Source organism: Vigna unguiculata, chromosome 6, assembly GCF_004118075.2.
Source record: "Vigna unguiculata cultivar IT97K-499-35 chromosome 6, ASM411807v1, whole genome shotgun sequence".
NCBI classification, from domain to species: domain Eukaryota; kingdom Viridiplantae; phylum Streptophyta; class Magnoliopsida; order Fabales; family Fabaceae; genus Vigna; species Vigna unguiculata.
Window position 1 is genome coordinate 31,696,965 of NC_040284.1, and position 20,657 is coordinate 31,717,621.

General features: G+C 32.4%; 3 protein-coding genes across 4 annotated transcripts; 1 reads left to right on the forward strand and 2 right to left on the reverse strand.

The window, feature by feature from the left end:
* Positions 1–4,883: 4,883 nt before the first annotated feature.
* LOC114186809 (pentatricopeptide repeat-containing protein At4g21705, mitochondrial) lies at positions 4,884–7,827 on the forward strand. Its single transcript, XM_028074836.1, has 3 exons — positions 4,884–5,220; positions 5,737–7,107; positions 7,275–7,827. The coding sequence occupies exons 1-2, from the start codon at positions 4,999–5,001 to the stop codon at positions 6,973–6,975; spliced, it is 1,461 nt and encodes a 486-aa protein (XP_027930637.1). The 5' UTR covers positions 4,884–4,998; the 3' UTR covers positions 6,976–7,107; positions 7,275–7,827.
* An 860-nt stretch (positions 7,828–8,687) lies between these two features.
* LOC114188819 (stress-related protein) lies at positions 8,688–10,186 on the reverse strand. The gene is made up of 2 exons (XM_028077464.1): positions 9,903–10,186; positions 8,688–9,448 (listed from the first exon to the last, which is right to left on the reverse strand). Exons 1-2 carry the CDS (start codon positions 9,930–9,932, stop codon positions 8,876–8,878), a joined length of 603 nt encoding a protein of 200 aa, XP_027933265.1. The 5' UTR covers positions 9,933–10,186; the 3' UTR covers positions 8,688–8,875.
* A 1,564-nt stretch (positions 10,187–11,750) lies between these two features.
* Positions 11,751–17,707, reverse strand: LOC114188813 (putative nuclear RNA export factor SDE5). Of its 2 annotated transcripts, none has more exons than XR_003605460.1 (12): positions 17,627–17,707; positions 17,216–17,276; positions 16,485–17,067; positions 15,036–15,061; positions 14,667–14,744; positions 14,091–14,164; positions 13,647–13,900; positions 13,108–13,190; positions 12,915–12,971; positions 12,484–12,561; positions 12,256–12,359; positions 11,751–12,150 (listed from the first exon to the last, which is right to left on the reverse strand). XR_003605460.1 is itself a non-coding variant. In XM_028077457.1 (12 exons), the coding sequence occupies exons 3-12, from the start codon at positions 17,050–17,052 to the stop codon at positions 11,960–11,962; spliced, it is 1,503 nt and encodes a 500-aa protein (XP_027933258.1). In that variant the 5' UTR covers positions 17,053–17,067; positions 17,216–17,276; positions 17,627–17,707; the 3' UTR covers positions 11,751–11,959. The 2 variants fall into 2 exon arrangements, 1 of the variants encoding a protein (XP_027933258.1); XM_028077457.1 differs by having other exon boundaries at positions 12,484–12,551.
* Positions 17,708–20,657: the final 2,950 nt, after the last annotated feature.

A 20,657-nucleotide genomic window follows, 5' to 3' on the forward strand; every position in this document is an offset into this window, starting at 1 on the left:
GTTTAACTTTAACAGTTAGTTGTGTCAGGAAAAACTTTAACAGTCAATTTAAGTCGGTCTTTAAGTCGTCTTTTTTTCTTTACTGGGTCCTTTTTCTATTTCCATCAAAACCATCCTTTTATTAGATATTGAAAAACACAATGCAAAAAATTGAATGATGCATAAATCAAATTTGAATGTTCGGAGCAAGACCAAGTTAAAATCGAGAAGCTTGTTCAATTTTGGGAACAACCAATAATTTATTTGAGTATGGACAAAAAAGAACTGACCGCTGCCATATTCAGATTCGGTTAAACCATGTTGGGAATGAACTATTCTGAGAGAGGGAAATATCCAATATCATGGTTAAGAAAAGGTTTTCATTATAATGGTCAAGAAATAAATGAAAACTGAACAACACGTTAATGTATTCCAGTGAACAGAAAAGACTTCTACAGTCTGCAATTCAAACTTTGATTTGAACCGATGTTTTATTCAAATGTCTTCACTCAAACTCCGCTGCTAAAGAGACAACAAAAGGATTGACCTCTAATTTTGAACAAATGAACATGACACGTGAAATCAAGAAAGCATATCCTTTTTAATATACATACATGATACATCTCTTGCATGCAGCAACCTCGAGAAGACTTTCCAAACCGTGATTTGCATGGAGAGACTCAACTTGGTCTCTCCCTAGACGAGGAAGAATGTAAAAACTCAATGCAATCTTCTACAGCCTTAGCACGATATGATGAGTCGTTAGGGTCGGATAGTGAACGTGACCTTACCAAAGTGGATGAAGAAACCTTTCTGGAGGATCTCCTTCTCATAGAAACAACTCTAATGGAATTTGCTACCTTTTCTCCAAGCCGTAGTAGAAATCTCACTGGTGACAGTAAAGGGTCTTTGGACATCCTTGAGAAACTCCAACTTCCAATGACCCTCTTCCTGTTTCCTAATACGCTATGTTTGAGAAACATGGTTGGTTTCTCATTGACATCAGGACTGAAGCTTACCCTCTTACTTTTTCTCAACATTTTTGATGAACAATACGAGACTTCCAATTGCAGAAAAAGCCAATATTTCAATTTTTTGTTGTCAGGCAGAGAGGAGAGGCAAAGAACAAGTAGCTGCTAGAGGAGACAGTTGGAAAGGTTGGCAAAGGAGTATATATAGACAAATTATTTTAAGGAAACATGGTAGCTAGAGAAATAGAAAGAGGGCGAAGTAATTAGTAAGGTTGAAGTTAAATCCTTAAGAAGGTGAATATGTTTGAAGAAGTTTTAAAGGCATATATACGTGCATGAGACGAGCACACATGGGCATGTTCTGTGTGTGAGGTCTACCATTACGAAGCAAAGGTGAGGCAAAGTCTGAAGTGTGAACAGCAGCAATATTGGGATGGAATTGGGCAGAGAAAAGGGAGTTTGGTCAAAAGACAAAGTGGTGGAGCCATGGAGACTGAAGAAGGAGACAGGAATGAAAATGTTAAGGTTAATGTAAAGAGGTAGCAAAGAGAGAGAAAGAGTTGGGAGATGATGGATACTCTTCTAATCAGCATTGCTTTTGAGCTGTGTTGCAGGACCTACACCTGCTTTTTGCTCCCTCTTTGTCTTCGGTTATGTTTCTAAAATCTGAAATTTAGATACCACAGCCCCCATATGTTGTGCAATGGGAGAAAGAGAGAGAAGCAGGGAGTTTTCATGTGGGGTTTGCGTGAACATTGGGGAATTGCTTCATCTTCTTTTTCTTCTTCCTTTTTCTGTTTATCAGGAAATTCCTAGAGAGAAAAATGTTACTCCATTATGGCCTCACTGCACTTTTATTTCCTAGGTCATAACTCTCACTTTATGACTTTGTTGGATGCATTCATTCTGTCAGCGATCAATTTTTGCCTCTACAGTCCTCAAAATTTTTAAAACAATCAACAAACTAGAAACTCCGAGGAATTATTATTATAAATTTAACTGCAAGAGATTATTTGTAAGGACAACTAGGAGATCACATGTCTGAACTACACATATGTTTTGAACTTTTAGAACATTTTTTATTTCATGTTTTGTTCATTTGCAATTACAGAGATGCAGTGCCCTCAATAATTTTGTATTTTCCTTGCTGGTTTGCTGTATCGTACAAATCCCAAGAAGGCTTCTATTTTTTTTTGACAAAGATCCGTGTAAGCCATCACTGAGTGTCATTATTCGTCATGACATTGATAGGTATGGTTACTGATAATTCTCATTTCTTTCTTAATATATAGCATTCTTTTATTTCTGTATACAGTGAAGCAGATTACTACTGTGTGGCCATTGGTGCCCAGTTTTCAAATGTCATTTATTTCTGACATTATTAATCCTCATCAAAAAGCTTGCTCCAGAGGTTTGTAATTGTCCTTGCTCTAGAGTTTACGGCAAAACCGACAGAAATAAATTAGTATTCATTGGCAGATTATTGAATTCAACATCCTTTTACTGCTAAATAACTCAGCCAGATTTTCTTCAACATACAACAGCTAGGTCTGCTTCATAGGTATTGTAAGGTTTGTGTATTTTAATGTTGTGATGCAAACAGTATTAGTTTTTTAACCTCTTGAGACATAATCTCTACATGTTTAATTTTTTCACATGAAACAAATATTGAAATGCCATTGTTTGATAATAAATCAATAACATTCACACATATTTCAACCATTTGGGTGAGTGAGTATCAGTAAGTTGTTGATTCGAGTGGTGTGAAGCTTGATTTTTTAAAACCAAATTTCAAATTTTAAGCTTCACAAATGAAAGAAACATAATTGGGAGAACGAGAGACTCTAAATTAATTATTGACAGACATAAGCAATGAAAACTCTGCACTGACAACAACAACCAAAACCTCAAGGTTACTTACTGATACAAGTGAAATTTGTGCAGAACACTAAATGACCTTGAAATTTAAGTGAATATAGTACTTGATAAAACCAAATATGGATGGCTAGCTTAATGTGTTTCATGATTTTATAAAATATTGTGTTTTATGTTTAAATTTAGCATTGGATGTGTTGGAATGGTGATTGATTTGGCTGATATTGAAGGTTAACATAAAGAGGTATTCCATGGATACTGTTCTAATCAGCGTTGCTTTTGAGGTGGTAGTGCAGGGCCTACACATACACAAATGTCTGTTCTGAAATCTGAAATTATATTCAATGTTCCTGTTTGTTGTGTGATGAGAGAAAGTGGGGACTTCAAAATTAAGGAATGTGTTTGAATATGGATTTGGCGTAAAATGGAAGGCATTGGTTCATCTTTTTTCTGTAACTTTTCTACCCTATTTGGTATGCTACAAGATCTTAGAAAGAGGAAAAAATGTGGCTCCATTATGATCTTCTGGAATACGGGTTCATTCTATTTGAGCTTCATGTGGAGTTGTCATACAAAAAAGGAATGAAGGGAAAATTTTGTATTTTACTATTATAAATTCATCAGTATCAAGAGATTATGTTTGTCTTAGAAGATAATTCAGTTTCTAATTCTGCAAATATGTTATTATTGTTTATGTTTTCTTTGCCCTCTAACAGCTACCTTTTATAATTGTTGTTTTATAATAATTTACATGCAGCTATATACATATACAAAAAAGTAGTTGATAAAGGATAATTAAGGTCTTACCTGAAAAAGGTACTTTCCAAAAGCTAATTTTGAAAAAGTGGGTGGTATAAAATATTTCAAACAAATTTTTGTAATACTCATTGACAAATAATTCATGTTATAAGTTCTTATTTTTGTTCTTTTCTCCTAGGTATTTAGGGTTATACATAGCATACTCTTTTTTTTTTTTTTCTTTCTTCTTTCTCAGGTGTTTTTCTATGCATTTTTAAATTTGAGAATGATACAATCAAACACTGCTAACTTTGAATTTTAACTAAAGTTATCCACCATGATCATAATGTCTGTGTAGTTTATCAGATAATATTTTTAAAGTCCTTAGATTAGCAACAATTATAACTTTAGTCTTTAAAAATATGAACTTTAAGTTTTAAAATAGAAACCCTTGTGGGCACAAGAAATAATTATTCGAATGCCACTTCCATGCATGTAGGCCATGAATTTCATCAATCCATACCGTGCAAAAATATTTGATTACTCATAAATCTATCTTAGAACTAGAAAAGAGACATGAAACGGAAAAAGAAAAAAAAAGAAACACAAATATAATCATAAAACTATTTGATAAGAAGAAGAAAATATTAATGAGATTTAATACAAAAGAAAATTACACCTTCAACCATGATGCTACATCCACATAAGAAATCAAAGGGAGAGCTAAGTGCAAAATTACTTGCGTTAATGACTTTTGATTTTGACAATAATAAAATTTATGTTTTTACATGTTATGGAAAATCTGACATATCTTATAAAAAGGATTAATGAAAAATAATGAATAGTTTAAATATGAATTATTTCTTTCTTTACCTCATCCATGTCATTTTATATTAAATTAACTTTAAATATAAATTTTTGTTTGAGTTACTTTATTCAAAATTTATGAATGAGTTTTCTTTTTGAAAATGTTAATCTAAAATTAAAATTTTACATTTTAATCTTTATATATTGTTTGGCTCTGGAAAAATAAATAAAAAAGACTAAAATAAAAGAAATTGAAAAAGGATAAATAAACGAGAAATGAAATAAACTGTTTAATTGATTGATAATATATGATTTACGAAAATAAAATCTGTAATAATATTAATAAGTGTTTTTCGGAAAGATAATTTTGAAATTGGTCTAAGTGTTTCGGAAAGAATCCGGAAATTCACATACTTAATGGGTGAGGAAGACATTTATTGGGGGTGCAGAAGAAACTTCTGTTAAAGATGGTTGGCCCAAGGTAGAAGCCCATTAATAAACCTTGGGTCCTTGGCCTTCGTCTGCGGCAGAGGCGATCGCTGTGTTTGTGTCGTTTCCATTGATTCACCGTCGTTACAGTGGACAGAAGAGAAAGAAAGAAATAAACCCTAGAGAAGGCATTGAAGAGATGATTCTTCGCAGAATCGCAGCCGCGAGCAGGTCATACTACACTAGCAGGACGAATAAACCGAGCCTGTACTCGAAAATCAGTCCCCTCGGAAATCCCAACACCAGTGTGGTTCCGGTGCTCGACGATTGGGTGTACAAGGGGAACAAGGTCCGAGTCGCAGAACTTCAACGCATCATTCGTGACCTTCGCAAACGCAGTAGGTTCTCCCAAGCTCTCCAGGTTTGTTTTAATTTCATTCATGCTTCTCTTAAAGTACACGAACTAAGATTAGATTGAAAAATCTCATCATCAGGATAATTGTGCTCTTGAATATGTTGTCTAATTTCAAAATTGTGAAGAAAATTTCCATAAACAAAATACTTGTCAATTTAATCATTAGTCTCCTAAACACATATTCTCAATTTCGTTATTATGCGTAAATGTCTATTAAATTACTTTCTATTAGTACAACGTTTACCGGTTAAATCACTGCTATCGTATGTTGATTGCTAACCACATTGCACATTTTAATTTTATTGGGTGCTACACTTACGGACCGAACATACATGTATGGGAGAAGTTGTCATGTATGTGGACCAAATTAAAAATATGCAACTCGTGTAGGAAAGTTGTTAAAGTGTGGTTTGCAAATTGCAGAGTTTGGTTCGCTTTTATTTATTGTGAATGTACTGTGATTGGGAAAGGCTGGTTGTTTTTTCACCTTAAGTTAATTATGTTGTTAATGACTGGCTGCAGGTATCTGAGTGGATGTACATGAATGGTGCGTGCATATTCTCTCCAACGGAACATGCGGTGCATTTGGATTTGATTGGCAATGTTCAAGGATTCTCTGCTGCAGAAAGCTATTTTGATGCCTTGAGGGATATAGACAAAACCCATCAGACCTACGGTGCTCTCTTGAATTGCTACGCTCGCCAGCGTGAAATTGACAAGGCCCTCTCTCATTTTCAGAAAATGAAGGAGTTGGGGTTTGCTTCGTCTCCTCTAACTTACAATGTCATTATGTGTATGTATGCAAAGATTGGACAGCATGAGAAGGTTCCTGATGTTCTAAGTGAGATGAAAAAGAACCAAGTCATGCCTGACAACTTCAGCTACAGGATCAGTATAAATTCTTATGGTGTGAGGTCTGATTTTGGTGGAGTGGAAAGAGTGTTGAAAGAGATGGAGACTCAACCACACATTGTGATGGACTGGAACACTTACTCTATCGTGGCCAATTTTTATATAAAAGCTGCGTTTAGACGTGAGGCAGTTTCTGCCCTAAAGAAATCTGAGGAGAGGCTAGGTAACAAAGATGGCGAGGGTTACAATCATCTTATCTCTATGTATGCTCGACTTGAACTCAAGAATGAGGTTATGAGAATATGGGATCTGGAGAAAAGTGCTTGCAAGAGGTGCATAAACAGAGATTTCACAACCATGTTAGAATCTCTGGTAAAGCTTGGGGAGCTTGATGAAGCTGAGAAAATACTTACGGAATGGGAATCCTCCGGCAATTGTTATGATTTTGGAATCCCTAGTATTGTAATCATTGGGTATGCACAAAAAGGTTTGCATGAGAAAGCCGAGGCCATCCTCCTAGAGTTACAAAATAAGGAAAAGTTCACAAGCCCAAACTGTTGGTCGATGGTGGCAGGTGGATATCTTCATAAAGGTGACACGGAGAAGGCATTGAGATGTTTTAAAACTGCCCTCTCTATGTACGTGGAAAATAAAGGATGGAAGCCGAATGCAAAGGTGGTTGCAGAATTGTTGCGTTGGATTGCTGATAACGGCAGTATTGAAGATGCAGAAGATTTCATCAGATTGTTAAGAGAGGCCGTCCCAGTGAATAGACAAGTATATCATACCCTAATCAAGACTTATGTGCGAGATGGTAAAGAAGTGGATGAGCTTCTGGACAACATGGAGAAAGACGGCATCGTTGAAAACGAAGAAACTAAGAAAATAATTAACATCAGGAGTGCATGAATTTTGAAACTTAGTTATTCATTTCTTCTGCAGTTCAATCTTCATGGTTGGTTTATTCTGGGATCATTTTACTAGGATTGAGTCAAGGATCGATTGATTTATTCTTGGAGTTCAACCAAGTCCTTGAGAGTGGTAAACTCTTTCACCTTAGTTCCCCCATTTAACTAAACTACAAAATAGTTCTTGAATGTGTGAATATTATTTCAATTAGACATTTCATTAGGTGATTTCTAAACTTAACGGCTGCGCACACGAGGTATTATCGAACATGGTATTGACTTGACCAGTTTTGATGACAGATGGATAGTATCTAAAGCGATGCGGTTAGGGGCGAAATTGAAGTGTAAAACATTGATCGAAAGGTCTCATTTTTCCACCTTTTCTGTATGGTCATCCAAGTCTTCAAGATTCTCAGTCTTTAGGTGTGTCCCCAAAACGAAAATCTGCGCGTGCATTGAGAAGTTGAAAAATTTTTTTTAGTAGTGAGGAGGATAATGGTTCTTCACGAGATTTCAAAGAAGCTCATGGAAATACGAGGTGGAGTCAAATGCTTGCAGGTTCACTTAAACAAGTAGGAGTTGCACTCCCAGTAGGGTGCTGTAAAAACTGCGGGACATGCCAATTGCGAAATCAATGTTACTTTCAAATCTTTGTCTGTTCTTTACGACATAATTTAAAAAGTTTGTTTATTTATTTATTTATTATTTAAACGTTCTCTTTAAAATCGAATAATTTACAAAGTAAATTATTTGGTTTGAGGAATGGTTTTATTTTTTTAATAATTAATTAGTCAAGATAGAGTTGAGTTTGTTGTCCTCATTGAATGTATCTGTTAAATGAGTTACGTCTTCATTTTGGATTTAGCGCAACTATCCAACCATAATGTTTGACTTACAACTATGTCATTGACTTACAACTATGTCAGTATAATGCTTGGATTGACTTCTATGCATTATTTGATGTTTCACAACATGACGTTGCAGACGAGATATTTTTTGGCCATATATGTACGTGCATTCCTTGTTCTGTAATAGATTGGATTCATGTTACTAAAGGCTTTGAGTAGATATTTGAAGAATGTAACGTTAATAATGGGGATATAAATTAAATTTATTGTTGCAAAGGATTTTCATTCACTGGTAGTGAATGTGTTTTATGCTTAGTTGTGACTAGCTTTGGAGAGTTTTAAAAAAATTGAATTGCTTCTGCAAGTATTTGTTTAAGAATAAAAAAATATTTTATCCAAATCTGTAATTAAGTTCAAAAAAAAATTGTGAATTGTTTGAAGTTCTTTAAAGTGTTTTCAATGAAGTAAAATTAAATCTAAATTATTTAGTCATTACAAATCTACTCATTTAAGTTATTTTAACCAGATCAGAACAGAACAAAAATGCAAAAGAGGTGCACGACCATACCACTTGTACAATGGTTTAATATGTCTTGGAAATAGTGTGACAGTTCAAAATTCTGGAGTGGGATACGTGCAGACTCTGCAGACCTTTACCATATGGAGTGGGATACGTGCCACACACGTTGATTACTCTTTCTTTTGTTGTTTACATACATTACAAGATTCTCAAATTTGATTTTTTTTTTTCATTTTATAAACTCTTATTTTATATTTATAATAGAGTTGTCCATTCTCAAATTTTTCATCACCAAATTAAAAGAACTCGAGTCTTGAATCTGTATAAACATGTTCAGACCAAACAAAAATGGAAATGCACCTTTGAGAATAAAACTGTCACGATTATTCTACATCACCTTATTATTTAAAAAACATAGCAGATCATTCACATTATCCAATAATATCCAACAGACATACTAACAAGAGCAACAACTATGTAAAAAAACGAAAAAAATTCGGAAAAAAGAAAAACAACAACAAAACAAAGCGAGATTAATTTCCACTGAAGACTTTGGCGATCTTTTCGGTGGGCACCAAAGGAAGATAAGCAGAAACCCTATAACCTTTCTCAGCAGAGGAAACAATAACCTCGTTGTACTTCTCCGTGCAGTAAGCAGCCTTAGGCAACACGGCGTTGGCCACCTGAGGGAAGATCGGAAGCTGGTTAAGTTTCCGCCACGCGGACACGGCGCACTGCTCCGCCGTGGGCTCGTACTTGGAATAAACGGTCTTGGCAAAGGTGGAGACACCGTCGCGGCGGACATCGGAGACGACGGAACGGGCCTGTGAGGAGACCTTCTTTACGTTGGAGGGAACGTGGCGGTCCAACTCGCCGACCTTGCGATCGGCGTATTTGAGGAGCTCGCCTGGGACAAGGTGGAACCTGTCGTACACCGGAGCCACCACGGTCTTAACGGCCTCCTCCACGGTGTTAACGCCGGGCTTCAGAGGGCCGGCGCGTTCCTTGGCGTATGAGTAGAGGATGGCGCAACGCATGAGAGCCTGAAGAGTTGCGAATTGCACGAATTCAAGGTACTTGAGTTCTTGCTCTTCTTTTATCTCATTCTGCAAGATTCAATCAAAATCAAAACCCTAAATAAACCACATGGAACATGGAATCCTCTCATTTAAATTTCATCAAATTCAAACCCTATACAAACAAAATTTAAAATAATACTCTCGTCCTAAAACTTCAATCAAGTTAAACTATAGATAAACTATGCATGGAAAATAGAATACTCTGTCGTTCTTAAAATTCAATCGAGTCCAAACCCTAAACAAAATAAACACCACACACTACGAATATAGTTCTCTCATAAAATTCAAACAGTAAATAAACAATCCATGGAAAATGAAATCATCTCGTTCAGGAAATTCAATCAAAATTCAAACCCTGAATAATCAACAGATGTAAAGTAGAATAATATGATCCCTGATGTTCAATGGAATTGAAAGCATTAGATCAGTCACACAGGGAAAATAGAACAAAAATAAGGATGAAAAGATGGACGGAACATACCATTTGTTGGGGTTGGGGTTCGGCAGCCATGATGAAAATCTAGAAGATTCTTTTGGGGGTTTTGGTTTTGGTTTTGGTGAATATTGGGAAGGAAATAGGGAAGTTATGAATTTATAGAAGACAAAAGGACGGTGTGTGGGAATGGACACGAATTTAGGTTCAGAAAGCGAGACAAAACGCGTTGCTTCTTAACTGCGCTGAATAAAATCTTGGATTTTCTGTCACTGCTTCCTTACCGTTTAAGTTTCAAAACAGAATCTAGAATATTTCTTTCAACTACAATAGACGTTAACAAAAAAAATAAATAAATCACAATACATATGTGTTTTTTTAAGGGCATAAAGACCAAGATTCCACCAAAAATTCTAACCCGCTTAAGTTAAGCCCATTTGTACAACCTAAAGCCCGTATAAAATGAAGTTACCAAATACATGATAATATTATATTTATTTAACTCGATGAATTTTATCATCGAAATTAGAAGTGATAATATTTTAAAGGAAACCTAATCGTCATAATATATCTAACATCATTTTTAAAAAGTTATACCTAAAGTCATTTTTATATATTTTTTTAAGTGGTTCTGATTATATTTTTTATACTTCTTTCGGCACAATTTCTAAATCGACACATTATATTACTCAAACTATGTCAATATTTCTTGAATATAGCCTATAGGTAGTGGTTTTTGAATTCTATAAAATAATAAAATCTTGATTATGAAGATGATTATGATCAGAAAGATCAATTAGATTTTCTAATAAAAATAATTATAAAGAATTGATAAATATTTCGTAACATAGAGCATCATTAACATGATACCACATACCGATGGCTACCTTCTCCTATTTACTATATTCATTAGAGAGTTCAGACAATTGAAAATTTTCAATTATTATAAGTTTTGATAAATTTTTACATTACATTTTTTAAATTTTGGAATAATTATGGTTTATATACTTTAATGATACTAACACTCTTATAATTTCCAACTCAAATTAAATATTAATTTTCCTGATACATTCTTATTCGTTTGTCAATAAATTTTTAGATAAAAATAATTTAATAATTTATAACAAAAAGGTTAACTATAGTTTCAATTGGTTAATTGTTGCAGGAATATTAATTATTTGATGGAGACAGACAGATCAAGTCACAATGATGTTTGAAGTCTTATATTTCTTAGTAGAAAGTTGTATCTACAACAATTGTTATTAATAGCTAAAGGTTGTGTCTGATCCTTAAGAAAATCAATTTGTCGGGAAGATTCTTGCATGATAAATCATTTATCTCTTATACAACCAAATCGAGTGCTATATTGAGATTAAATGTTGTAAATTAAATAGAAGAAATTGATGAAATAGGAGAACTTGGAAACAAATAGGATTGCTTACTATTGGTCATCTTTTCGGCTTTTGTTAAAAATTTGATCGACAATTTTACTTCAAATTTTCTGGTCTTCAAAACTCAAGAATATGAAAATGATAACGGAAACTAAGAGATGATTATATTAAGAGATTTTCATTAAAAGTACTTTATCTAAGAATTTATTTGACACACTGTGAACTGATTTCTTTTTGGCAATTGTTAACAAGTTGGTGATCACCAATTTTCTACTGGTCCCAAAATTATTTTCAATTACCAACGTAAAATGATTATACAACCACTGAATTATAAATTTTTATAGAAAGCATAAGATATATTGTGGAGAAACATTGTTTTAATATAAACAATAAATAAATTATTATAAAATATATTATTAAATTTGTTAACTTATTATATTTATAAATCATTTCAATACGACACATTTCAATGCTTTATTAAAAAAATATTAGAAGTGAATATTTATTTTAAGATTAGAATATATGTGATTTTCATATATCAAAAAGGGAATAAAATATGGAGGTACCACGGAATCTTACTACTGTCATGTAGTGCAAACAATGTTACAAAAATCTGATGAAAACTATGGCAACACACCTCCACAAAAGACGACCCTAATGCCAAGTTTCATCACCAATGAATTAACTGCACACTGTAGCGAGTCACAAGTGATCCTATGTTTTTACAAAACTCAAACTCTTACGCTCTATGTTAGCCAACCGGATCAGTATTGTTTCAGTAGTGTCTCCTTCCACCCATGGTATAGATTCCTGCTCTAATAGTTTTAATACCCGTAGTCTTCTGCGAGACCCTTTAGGGTTATCTTTATCATTTGCATCAACCATAACCTTGAGGTACTCGAATGCTGATGTAAATAAGGAAAAATATTGAAATTACCATAGAGAAAAGGAAGCAAAATTTAAAAGGATCCATAAATTATACTCATCAGCAGTACGGTGTCGTAGCTTACATGGAATGCCAGAAAAGGAAGAAAGGTGACACTTCAGTAGTCTTACAGCCTCATTTGAACCATGGTCACGTAAGTCAAGCACCATTTCTTCTGCTTCATTATTGCTGCCAACAAATATAAAATAAATATTGTACTACTACATAACATACAGATTTTCAATACTGACTACCTTAACGAAGTATTAAAAAGGAACGAAACAATGAAAATTTAAGAGCAGAGGAGATTAACTTGGTTTCAAGAATGATTTTGTTAGATTCTTCATCAGCTTCGTGAGCCTTGCTCAGAAAAAACTGCCCCTGCCATCACCTAGCATGCATCAATGAATGACCAAATTTTGGAGAAACTAGGATAATAACTTATAACTGGTTTCCATTATTTTAGACAAATAAGACAGTTGGAAGCACGATATTTAAACATAAACAAAATATAGTAGCTTTTCTCATTTAAAAGATGTAGTTCTGAAATAATGCCAACTAATCACACAAGCTCTAATAAAGAGAGCCCCCTTTATTATCAGTGTTAGTTTTAAAAAAAAACAGCTGAATGCAAGACGCAGCACTACATGTAAATGAAACGATTATCTAGAAATCATCAAAGAACTCTACATATGTCCTTATGTAGCAACTTATTGCTGGGCACAACTCTATCAAAAACCTTACCTGTTCTAACAATTTTTCTGCTTTGATTTGATCCCCTTTTGCAAATGCATCAACTGCCTGATGTAACAAATGACCCATCAGTCTTTTACAGTGTCCATCACCAAAACCCCGCACCAGGTTAATCTACCAAGTAACTATCTAACCGAATCATAAAATGTGGAATAATATAACCCAAACAGAAAATGCAACATACTGCTTTATAATATTCATTCATTGCCACCCGGTATTCCTTCACAGCTCTGCGCACATTCTTGTATTCTTCCTCGTCCTCTGGATCTGTCATATACACAGCATTCAAACTTCATATAAAGTAGAACAAAGCTTCAAAACAAGATAAAATATAATATATATATATATATATATATATATATGTATATATATATTATTTAACAAGAAATAAGAAACAAATAGTCAACAGATTTTGATTCTAGGATTGATTCACCAATTCTTCCAACATTCGAATACTTGGCCCAACGGCAAGAGAAGCATATGAATAAACTAATTGCAAGGCAATAATCCCCTGGCTTAGAAATCACGCGCAAGTTATAGCAACAACATCATAAATACATTTTCTGAAAATGAAAAATATCTTTACTCTTGTACAGGATTTATCTTGTGATAAATAAAATATAGACACAAATCTGCTTTTACAAAAGTCATGTAGCTAAATAAGAGAACTTATAACAAAAACAACAAAATAGGAATCCATTTTTCCAGAATAACATGAAGTACCGTCTATGTTTCCTGGTCGTGGGAAGACCATGTCAATGTTGAGTTCTTCCGGGAAGTCTTTGGGAGGTTCAAAAACCACACGCCCGAATAGTGATTTCATATTCAAATCCTTCACAATTCTTTTAGGAGCCTTCTCTACTTCAGAATGCCCTTGATAATTGAACAAAGAAGACAACACTTCTTTCTGAAGGTCATGTTTTTGTTTTTGTTGTTGATGTAATTCTGTTCCTTTAATTGAACCTATGCTCTTACCACTGCATCCCAAAGAAAATAGAAATTAAGACCCAAAATATCACGAAAGTGATTTCATTATGCTGTTAGAGCATGACTTAAATTGAAACAAAAGATGAAGTAGAACTCCCTTATCTAGTGATTTTTAAAGGCAAATAAGTTAATGAAAAGTAGTAGATATTAACAGACAAAAAAAGAAAAAAAAAAAGATACCCTCTGGGATAATTTAAATCCTGAGACTTTCTTTCAGAAGAAGGCACTTCAGATTTTGGTTTCATATCTGTGAACTGTAAAAGTGCAGTTAGCTTCAATAGCAATCTAAGAATCATATGCCCATCAAAATTTTAATGTATACATCAAGATAGAACAGAAGGGGAAAGTCAAAAGTAAAGAGAATTGTCAAGTGCAAGAATGAAACAACCTAAAATAGAGACAGCCAACACACAGTGAAAAGAATTGTCAGAAAAAAAATGAGCACAAATCTTTTTTTTTTCCTTTTACAAAACATTCTACACTCTTTTCATACGAATTTTGGTTACAGAAACAATTCATGTAAAACTACAGACATTATTCAACAGTAAGGCTGGCAGGTGGAAAACAACTTTCACAACAGAATGTAACCCTCTCCTTTCCCCTAAAATCTGTCCTGATGTTTAATCCAAAATCTTGAGCCCATTGCAAAGTAATTTCAAAACTTAAAATTACAAATGACAATATCTACAATCAAACATAATGAAAATAATACGTAATCCAGACACATAAATGAATAATCTTGGCGTGTATACTTACTCCACCAGCTGAATCATCAATAACAGCATTCCTTTTGCCCGAAGCCGTATTCGATTGATCTAGTAGCTTCACCAAGCTCTGGATGATTGCAATAAATATTTATTAGGCATAGGTAACAAGTGATGCAAGAAAACACAAGATTTGGGTAGTCTGAACAGAAAAATCATGATTATTAATAATCCCCGTTTTACTTAACTTTTCAAACCAGAAAAAAGTGAATGATATCCTTGCCAAGTTTACACTGTTTGAACGCTAGATGAGATTATGGATGGAAAAAGAAAACGTAGATTCTGATATAAACCCCAAAAAAGTGGGGAAAACAAAGTAAAGAAATATTAATAATGGCAGCATAAGAAGATTTTTAGGTACCTTCTGAATATCGTATCCGCAAGTATCTGCATATTTGCAAGCAATAAAATCAGTCAGCTTTTAATACAAACTAACGAAACAATGGTAACTACAATGTAGTTCAGCCCATGTTTTGCTTGACTTGGTCATAAAATTAATAATTTAAATCAGGTATACACATCAGTAGCCGGTACTCCGTAGATTGAAGCATTTAGTAAAAATATTTAAGTCGATATGCTTGATAACTAATGGTAATAATTGATAAAAACAAACTAGCACCAGATTTATTTACATAAGAACATAAGCACCCAAGATAGAAATTTGAGCATTAAATTGTTAAGCCAAGTCCAGGTAGAAAGCATCAAAACCTTGCATCAGATCAACCTACACTCTATTTTATTTTCTAAGCATGCCACATAGTCAATACTGGACAACATTAAACTATTAAAACAAGATGCATATGTAAGCTCATAATAATCATGTTCAAATAACTACATAATAATATAATGAAGAGAAATTATAGCAGCACAGTTCACTACCAGAGAATTTATTAGAAATCACAAATATTGGTAGACTCCACTTCTCATATGCTGACTGTCCTGGTTTTTTAGTTTTTTACAAAATTTCAATCAATTATGGTGTGTTGCTAGCACACGTATGTAAAAAAATGTGCAATTAAAATAACTTTTGTCTTTCAAAGCAAGTACATCAGTTGGGTAATATATGAGGAAATTTTCTGAGAAAAGGTTAGCTAACCATTATAAAAATTTAAACAAAAAAAATAAATTATTTATCAGTACAAAAACACGACAATGATTCAAACCAACATTTTAAATCGTGTGCTCTAAATACCACCATCATTGTGCCATAGCGACCATAGGCTGCTTTAGGGGAAGGGATAGCAGCACTGTGCTGATTCCAAAAACCCGTCTGAATATAGAGGTTAGGACATTTTGGAATTGCAATTACCAAATATGAAATCTACAGCTTTAACAGGAAACTTGGATTTAAAAGGTGACTAATGATTTCTGTCAAGGTAAATTATAATTGACATTTGTTGATACTTGTGTGTGTGTTTTGCTTATGCTAGCCATGACGTTTTATTGTTAATTATGAATCTCATAGAATCTGTGTAATTTTATTTCAACATATTTTGAGAAATAATGTGTATATCGAATACGTTATTAAGCTGCTACAAGTCACTATCTGGGATTTAGTACAGAGATTCAAACAAATATGCTATGGGACAATGGATAAGTTGAGTAAAAGGGTGGTTAAGAAGGAGTAAAATTTTGAGTTTTCTACAATGAGACGAGATGATCAGTAGCGCAGAAGACAGAAAATGCCATAGAAATTTCAGAAAAACGGAGGTTGTAAATACAAAATGCATTAAGGAGATCTCATAGGATAGGAGAAAAAACAGGCTTCAATTTCCTTTCAAAACAGCAAAAATATGCCAAGATTTCATACCAAGAACTTGCCGTATCATATTTCTGTCGAGCTGAAAGCCATCTCCAAGCATTTTAAATAAGAAATCTTCCATGTCCTGGTGAAGCTGATCATGCTTCGAACTCGAAACATCTGGCTTATTTTTTTCACGCCAGATTCCGGTCATTGGCAGCGACTTTGCATCCAACTTAGTTGGTTTCGTCGTCTGAGAAGGCCCATTTGCTGATGGAGCAGGTCTAACATAATTCTTGCCAATAATGCTTGCAACAGTACCAGCCGAAACTGGACGAACTTTGGGCCTTGAAGTTTTCCTTTCTTGGAATGAATTCTCAAGGGAATACCCATCTGATGATTCAGAAGACCCTTCAGTCCTGACATCTGCATTGGATGAATCAAGGGTTGAAGACGATCCTGAGGAGCTTCCCTGCATTTCAAACAAAATTTCCCCAGCCAAGTCAGCATTCCGGCTCGCCTTGCAATACGCAGAAGCTATCTCTTCAAGAGAAAACACAGAGCCAAATGCATCAAGCAAGCACTTCAATGCTTTCTCTTCATCACACTTAACAATATTCTGCCCCGAGACTTCCATCCCAACACAATAAACCTGTCAAAGAAAATCAAAGAAGTGCAATAAACATAAATTTGATCAATTATTTCAAAATTGAATGCAACAGGGGAATCGAATAAATGATCACCCATTCACATCCCTATATAAGCACAAAATCAAAAATTGTTTGGTAGAGAGGATGAACCTGCGTATAGATAGCACTGAGAAAAAAATGAAAGCTGTGTCCGTAAATGAAGAAACAAGAACTGTAAAGAAGAAAAAAATGTTAAAAGATGCTTTGCTTTGCAATGAGGAATAGGTGTCTGGAGCACTCAAACCAGTAAAGAAGAACTCTTTGATTTCTTCTTGGCAAATAAAAATGGTTTCACAATCACAATTATGGGAGTCATATATACATTTATCCATTCATCGAAAGATTTGTAAAATAAGAAAAACAAAAATTAGAAATGAAAATAGATAAGATATGAGGGAAAAGAGAAAAACGAAGTTGGTATGAGGTTTTGTCATGTAAATTGTGAGAATTTAGTAAAGACGAATCAAAGAGTGAGTGAGAATTGAAAAATCTCAAAACGAGACGAAACGACAGAAGGCAAACCTGGAGCCGTATTGGGCGGGATGTGAGAGAAGAGAGAAAAATAAGTGAATTTAAGAGAACCCCAACACTTTCCAATGTCTACTTCAGTATTTATAATAATACTCTTGCGTGATAATTTAAAAATAAACTATGCATGTATATTAACTTAACTTTATTAAATAAAAAGTAAATTAAATTAAATTTATCTATTGAGTCTATTTCAAAATTTATTTTATATTTCTCATTTATGTAACTTTGTCATTTGACATTTCTTATACATTACACAATTTTTTCTTCATTGCAGAACATGTATATCTATGAGAATTATGATTAACTCTTGCGTGATAATTTAAAAATATTAACATTATCTGCATTTAAAAAATATTTTTGCTTGAACTACTAATATCTTAAATCTACAAAACCACTAGATGCTGCGTTTTTATTTTTTAAAAGTTATTTCTTAAACTTGTCACGACTATCCTAAATTTCTATTTATATAAATTAAATAAATATGTAATCTTAATTTAATTACTTACACCTAATTTTTTCATAAAAAAATAAAATACTATACATAAAAATGAATAAAAAAATATAAGTTTATATATATATATATATGGTTCCAATTAATCATCCATATTATCTATTTAGAACATATTTATTCGATCGGTATTGGAGAATTGATTTCGACCGAACGAATTCTTCAAAATAAAAATTAATTGTTTCTTCTTTAACGTGAATTTTTTATTTTTTAATTAATTTTAAATATTGATTTTACGTTAGAAAATCAATTATAATCGATCGATCCAAAACCAAATATACACTTACTTCAATAATCTAACGAGATATCCATATATATTTTTAGTTTGTCCTGATCGGTATAAATATTACAGAAAAAAATATTGTTCACATTTATTATATAGACATACATTATTCACATTTAATATATAGACATACATGCATTATCATTTTTGTTAAAATACTTTTTAAATTGTTTCCATTATATGCTCCTAATACTCAAAATGAACTACAAAACAATTGTTTTTTAGAATATTGAAAACTTCTATGACAAGTTTGATGTAAGAACTAACTACTTCCTTAAGAAGTTTTTCGGAGAAAGTGATGTTGACGCAACATATCCTGATTTCAATAATATAATATATATTACAATCAAGTTTATCATTACTTTTAGCTCATGATTATTTTTAAAGAATTGTAGTAAACATAAAAGTAATTACTTTTTAAGTTAATTTGTTCTTTAATGGAAGACTTTAAAATAGGTAATTAAGTGATAAAAAAAAAATAACAATAATTTTAGAAGACCCTCTGTTCTCAATCCTACTGTTTATATTTTATGTACATCATTTATTTGTACTTTGAATGTTTAACACTTATCCATTGTGTTAATTCTAAAGAAGTTTCAGACAACAATTTTTATATTTATCAAACAAATGCATTATCAGACAAGTTTATCTAATCATACAATATTTTCGTTTGTTTAAATCGAAAGTGTCATGTAATGATAGTTAGAATATGTCTAATGCATAATATAATACATGATCTAAAACTTTGTCCCATGACAATGAATGTGGTAAATCTTTTTATATTGTATTTTTACCATTAAGTAAATTTTCATAAAATGTTGGGATCTTAGATAACAATTTTCATAAATATACTCTAAATAATAAAGTCAAAATGTTCGACAATTATTATATCTTAACCAAACATATATTGTAATATAACCATTAAAATTTCAAACTTAATCTACTTTTATTCATGGTGATTTATTGTGTATGCGGATGGAAGAGAAAATCTCTTTTTCGAAATATATCTATTTTAAATATTAATATTATTATTTTACCTAAAAATAAATATAAAAATGTGTTTTTACTTCTATCATTAAATTCATATAAAAATATCTTATATTATATAAATAAAGTCTAAAGAATGAAAAAACAAATCAAGTAATTTAAATATTATAACTAAATAAAATGAAAATAATAATAAAAATAAAGAAATAATCATTAACTAATTATATATATATATATATATATATATATATTAAAAAAGAATATTATGTAAGTTTCTAAGAGATAAGAAGAAATAATAAAGAAAATAGGAAAGAAATAAAATGAAGAAGAGATGAGATTTATCTTTTCATTAGATAAAAGTCATAATGACTTGGCCAAATTAATGAGTTATATAAACCCCTAAATTGGAAGAAATGGTGAGAGAAAGAATTTAGGACAAATGATGGAAAAAAAAAGATAAACTTTTTAAAGTTGCTCCAACCAAAAGTTAAAGGGAAAATTAGGTTAAGTTTTTTTTTAATATTAATCTTAATAAATTTATTTATATTTTATAAGTTTTTATTTATTTTAAATTACATATTATTTTATGTACTTTTATTTAATTTATTTTTAATTATTATCTCTTTGTTTACAATTATTATATTTATTTTATATCAAGTTAATCTTATTTAATTAGTTAATTTTTTATTAACCTTCGACACCACTTTATATTTATTTTCAGTTATATACTAATTCTATTTATTTATTTAAATTAAATTATCTTCAGGTATGTATTAGTCTTATATATTTATGTAGTCCCATATATATTTTTTTAATTAAAATAATAATTTTATCATTTTATTTTTTAAATAACTTATTTAATTACAGGTGTAATAAATAAATAATATATTAGCACAAATTCTTTGTCAATACACAAAGAAACATCTCAAACATATACGTTTGTCATTTTGGTCACACAAGTACCGTGACAGCAATTTCTCTGTTACCCATAATCTTGAACTTCATACCCCTCCAACTCTGCAATTCACTTCAACCCTTTAGTATTTAAACACTTGGCACTCACAAGCATGAAGGCACCTAAAAATGGCCATATCAATATTCACAAAATATTTGGCATTTTTGTTTTTTCTAAGTATGGCATTTTCCTCCGAGGCCAGAGGGTTCCCTCCACCTTCAGATACAAACCCCGGTGGTGCAGGTATGCATGGACGTGGGAGAAAGGGTCCTCTACTTTGTAAACCTCT

What these genes read in the sequence shown, in the direction of transcription:
- LOC114186809 (XM_028074836.1), top strand. Translation starts at nt 4,999, where the DNA reads ATGATTCTTCGCAGAATCGCAGCCGCGAGCAGGTCATACTACACTAGC. An exon ending in GGTTCTCCCAAGCTCTCCAG is followed by an intron (nt 5,221 to 5,736) that starts GTTTGTTTTAAT and finishes GACTGGCTGCAG; the next exon opens with GTATCTGAGTGGATGTACAT.
- LOC114188819 (XM_028077464.1), bottom strand. Translation starts at nt 9,932, where the DNA reads ATGGCTGCCGAACCCCAACCCCAACAAATG. An exon ending in AACCCCAACCCCAACAAATG is followed by an intron (nt 9,449 to 9,902) that starts GTATGTTCCGTC and finishes TGAATCTTGCAG; the next exon opens with AATGAGATAAAAGAAGAGCA.
- LOC114188813 (XM_028077457.1), bottom strand. Translation starts at nt 17,052, where the DNA reads ATGGAAGTCTCGGGGCAGAATATTGTTAAGTGTGATGAAGAGAAAGCA. An exon ending in GCGGATACGATATTCAGAAG is followed by an intron (nt 14,745 to 15,035) that starts GTACCTAAAAAT and finishes GCAATCATCCAG; the next exon opens with AGCTTGGTGAAGCTACTAGA. An exon ending in TGAATGAATATTATAAAGCA is followed by an intron (nt 12,972 to 13,107) that starts GTATGTTGCATT and finishes TTGTTACATCAG; the next exon opens with GCAGTTGATGCATTTGCAAA.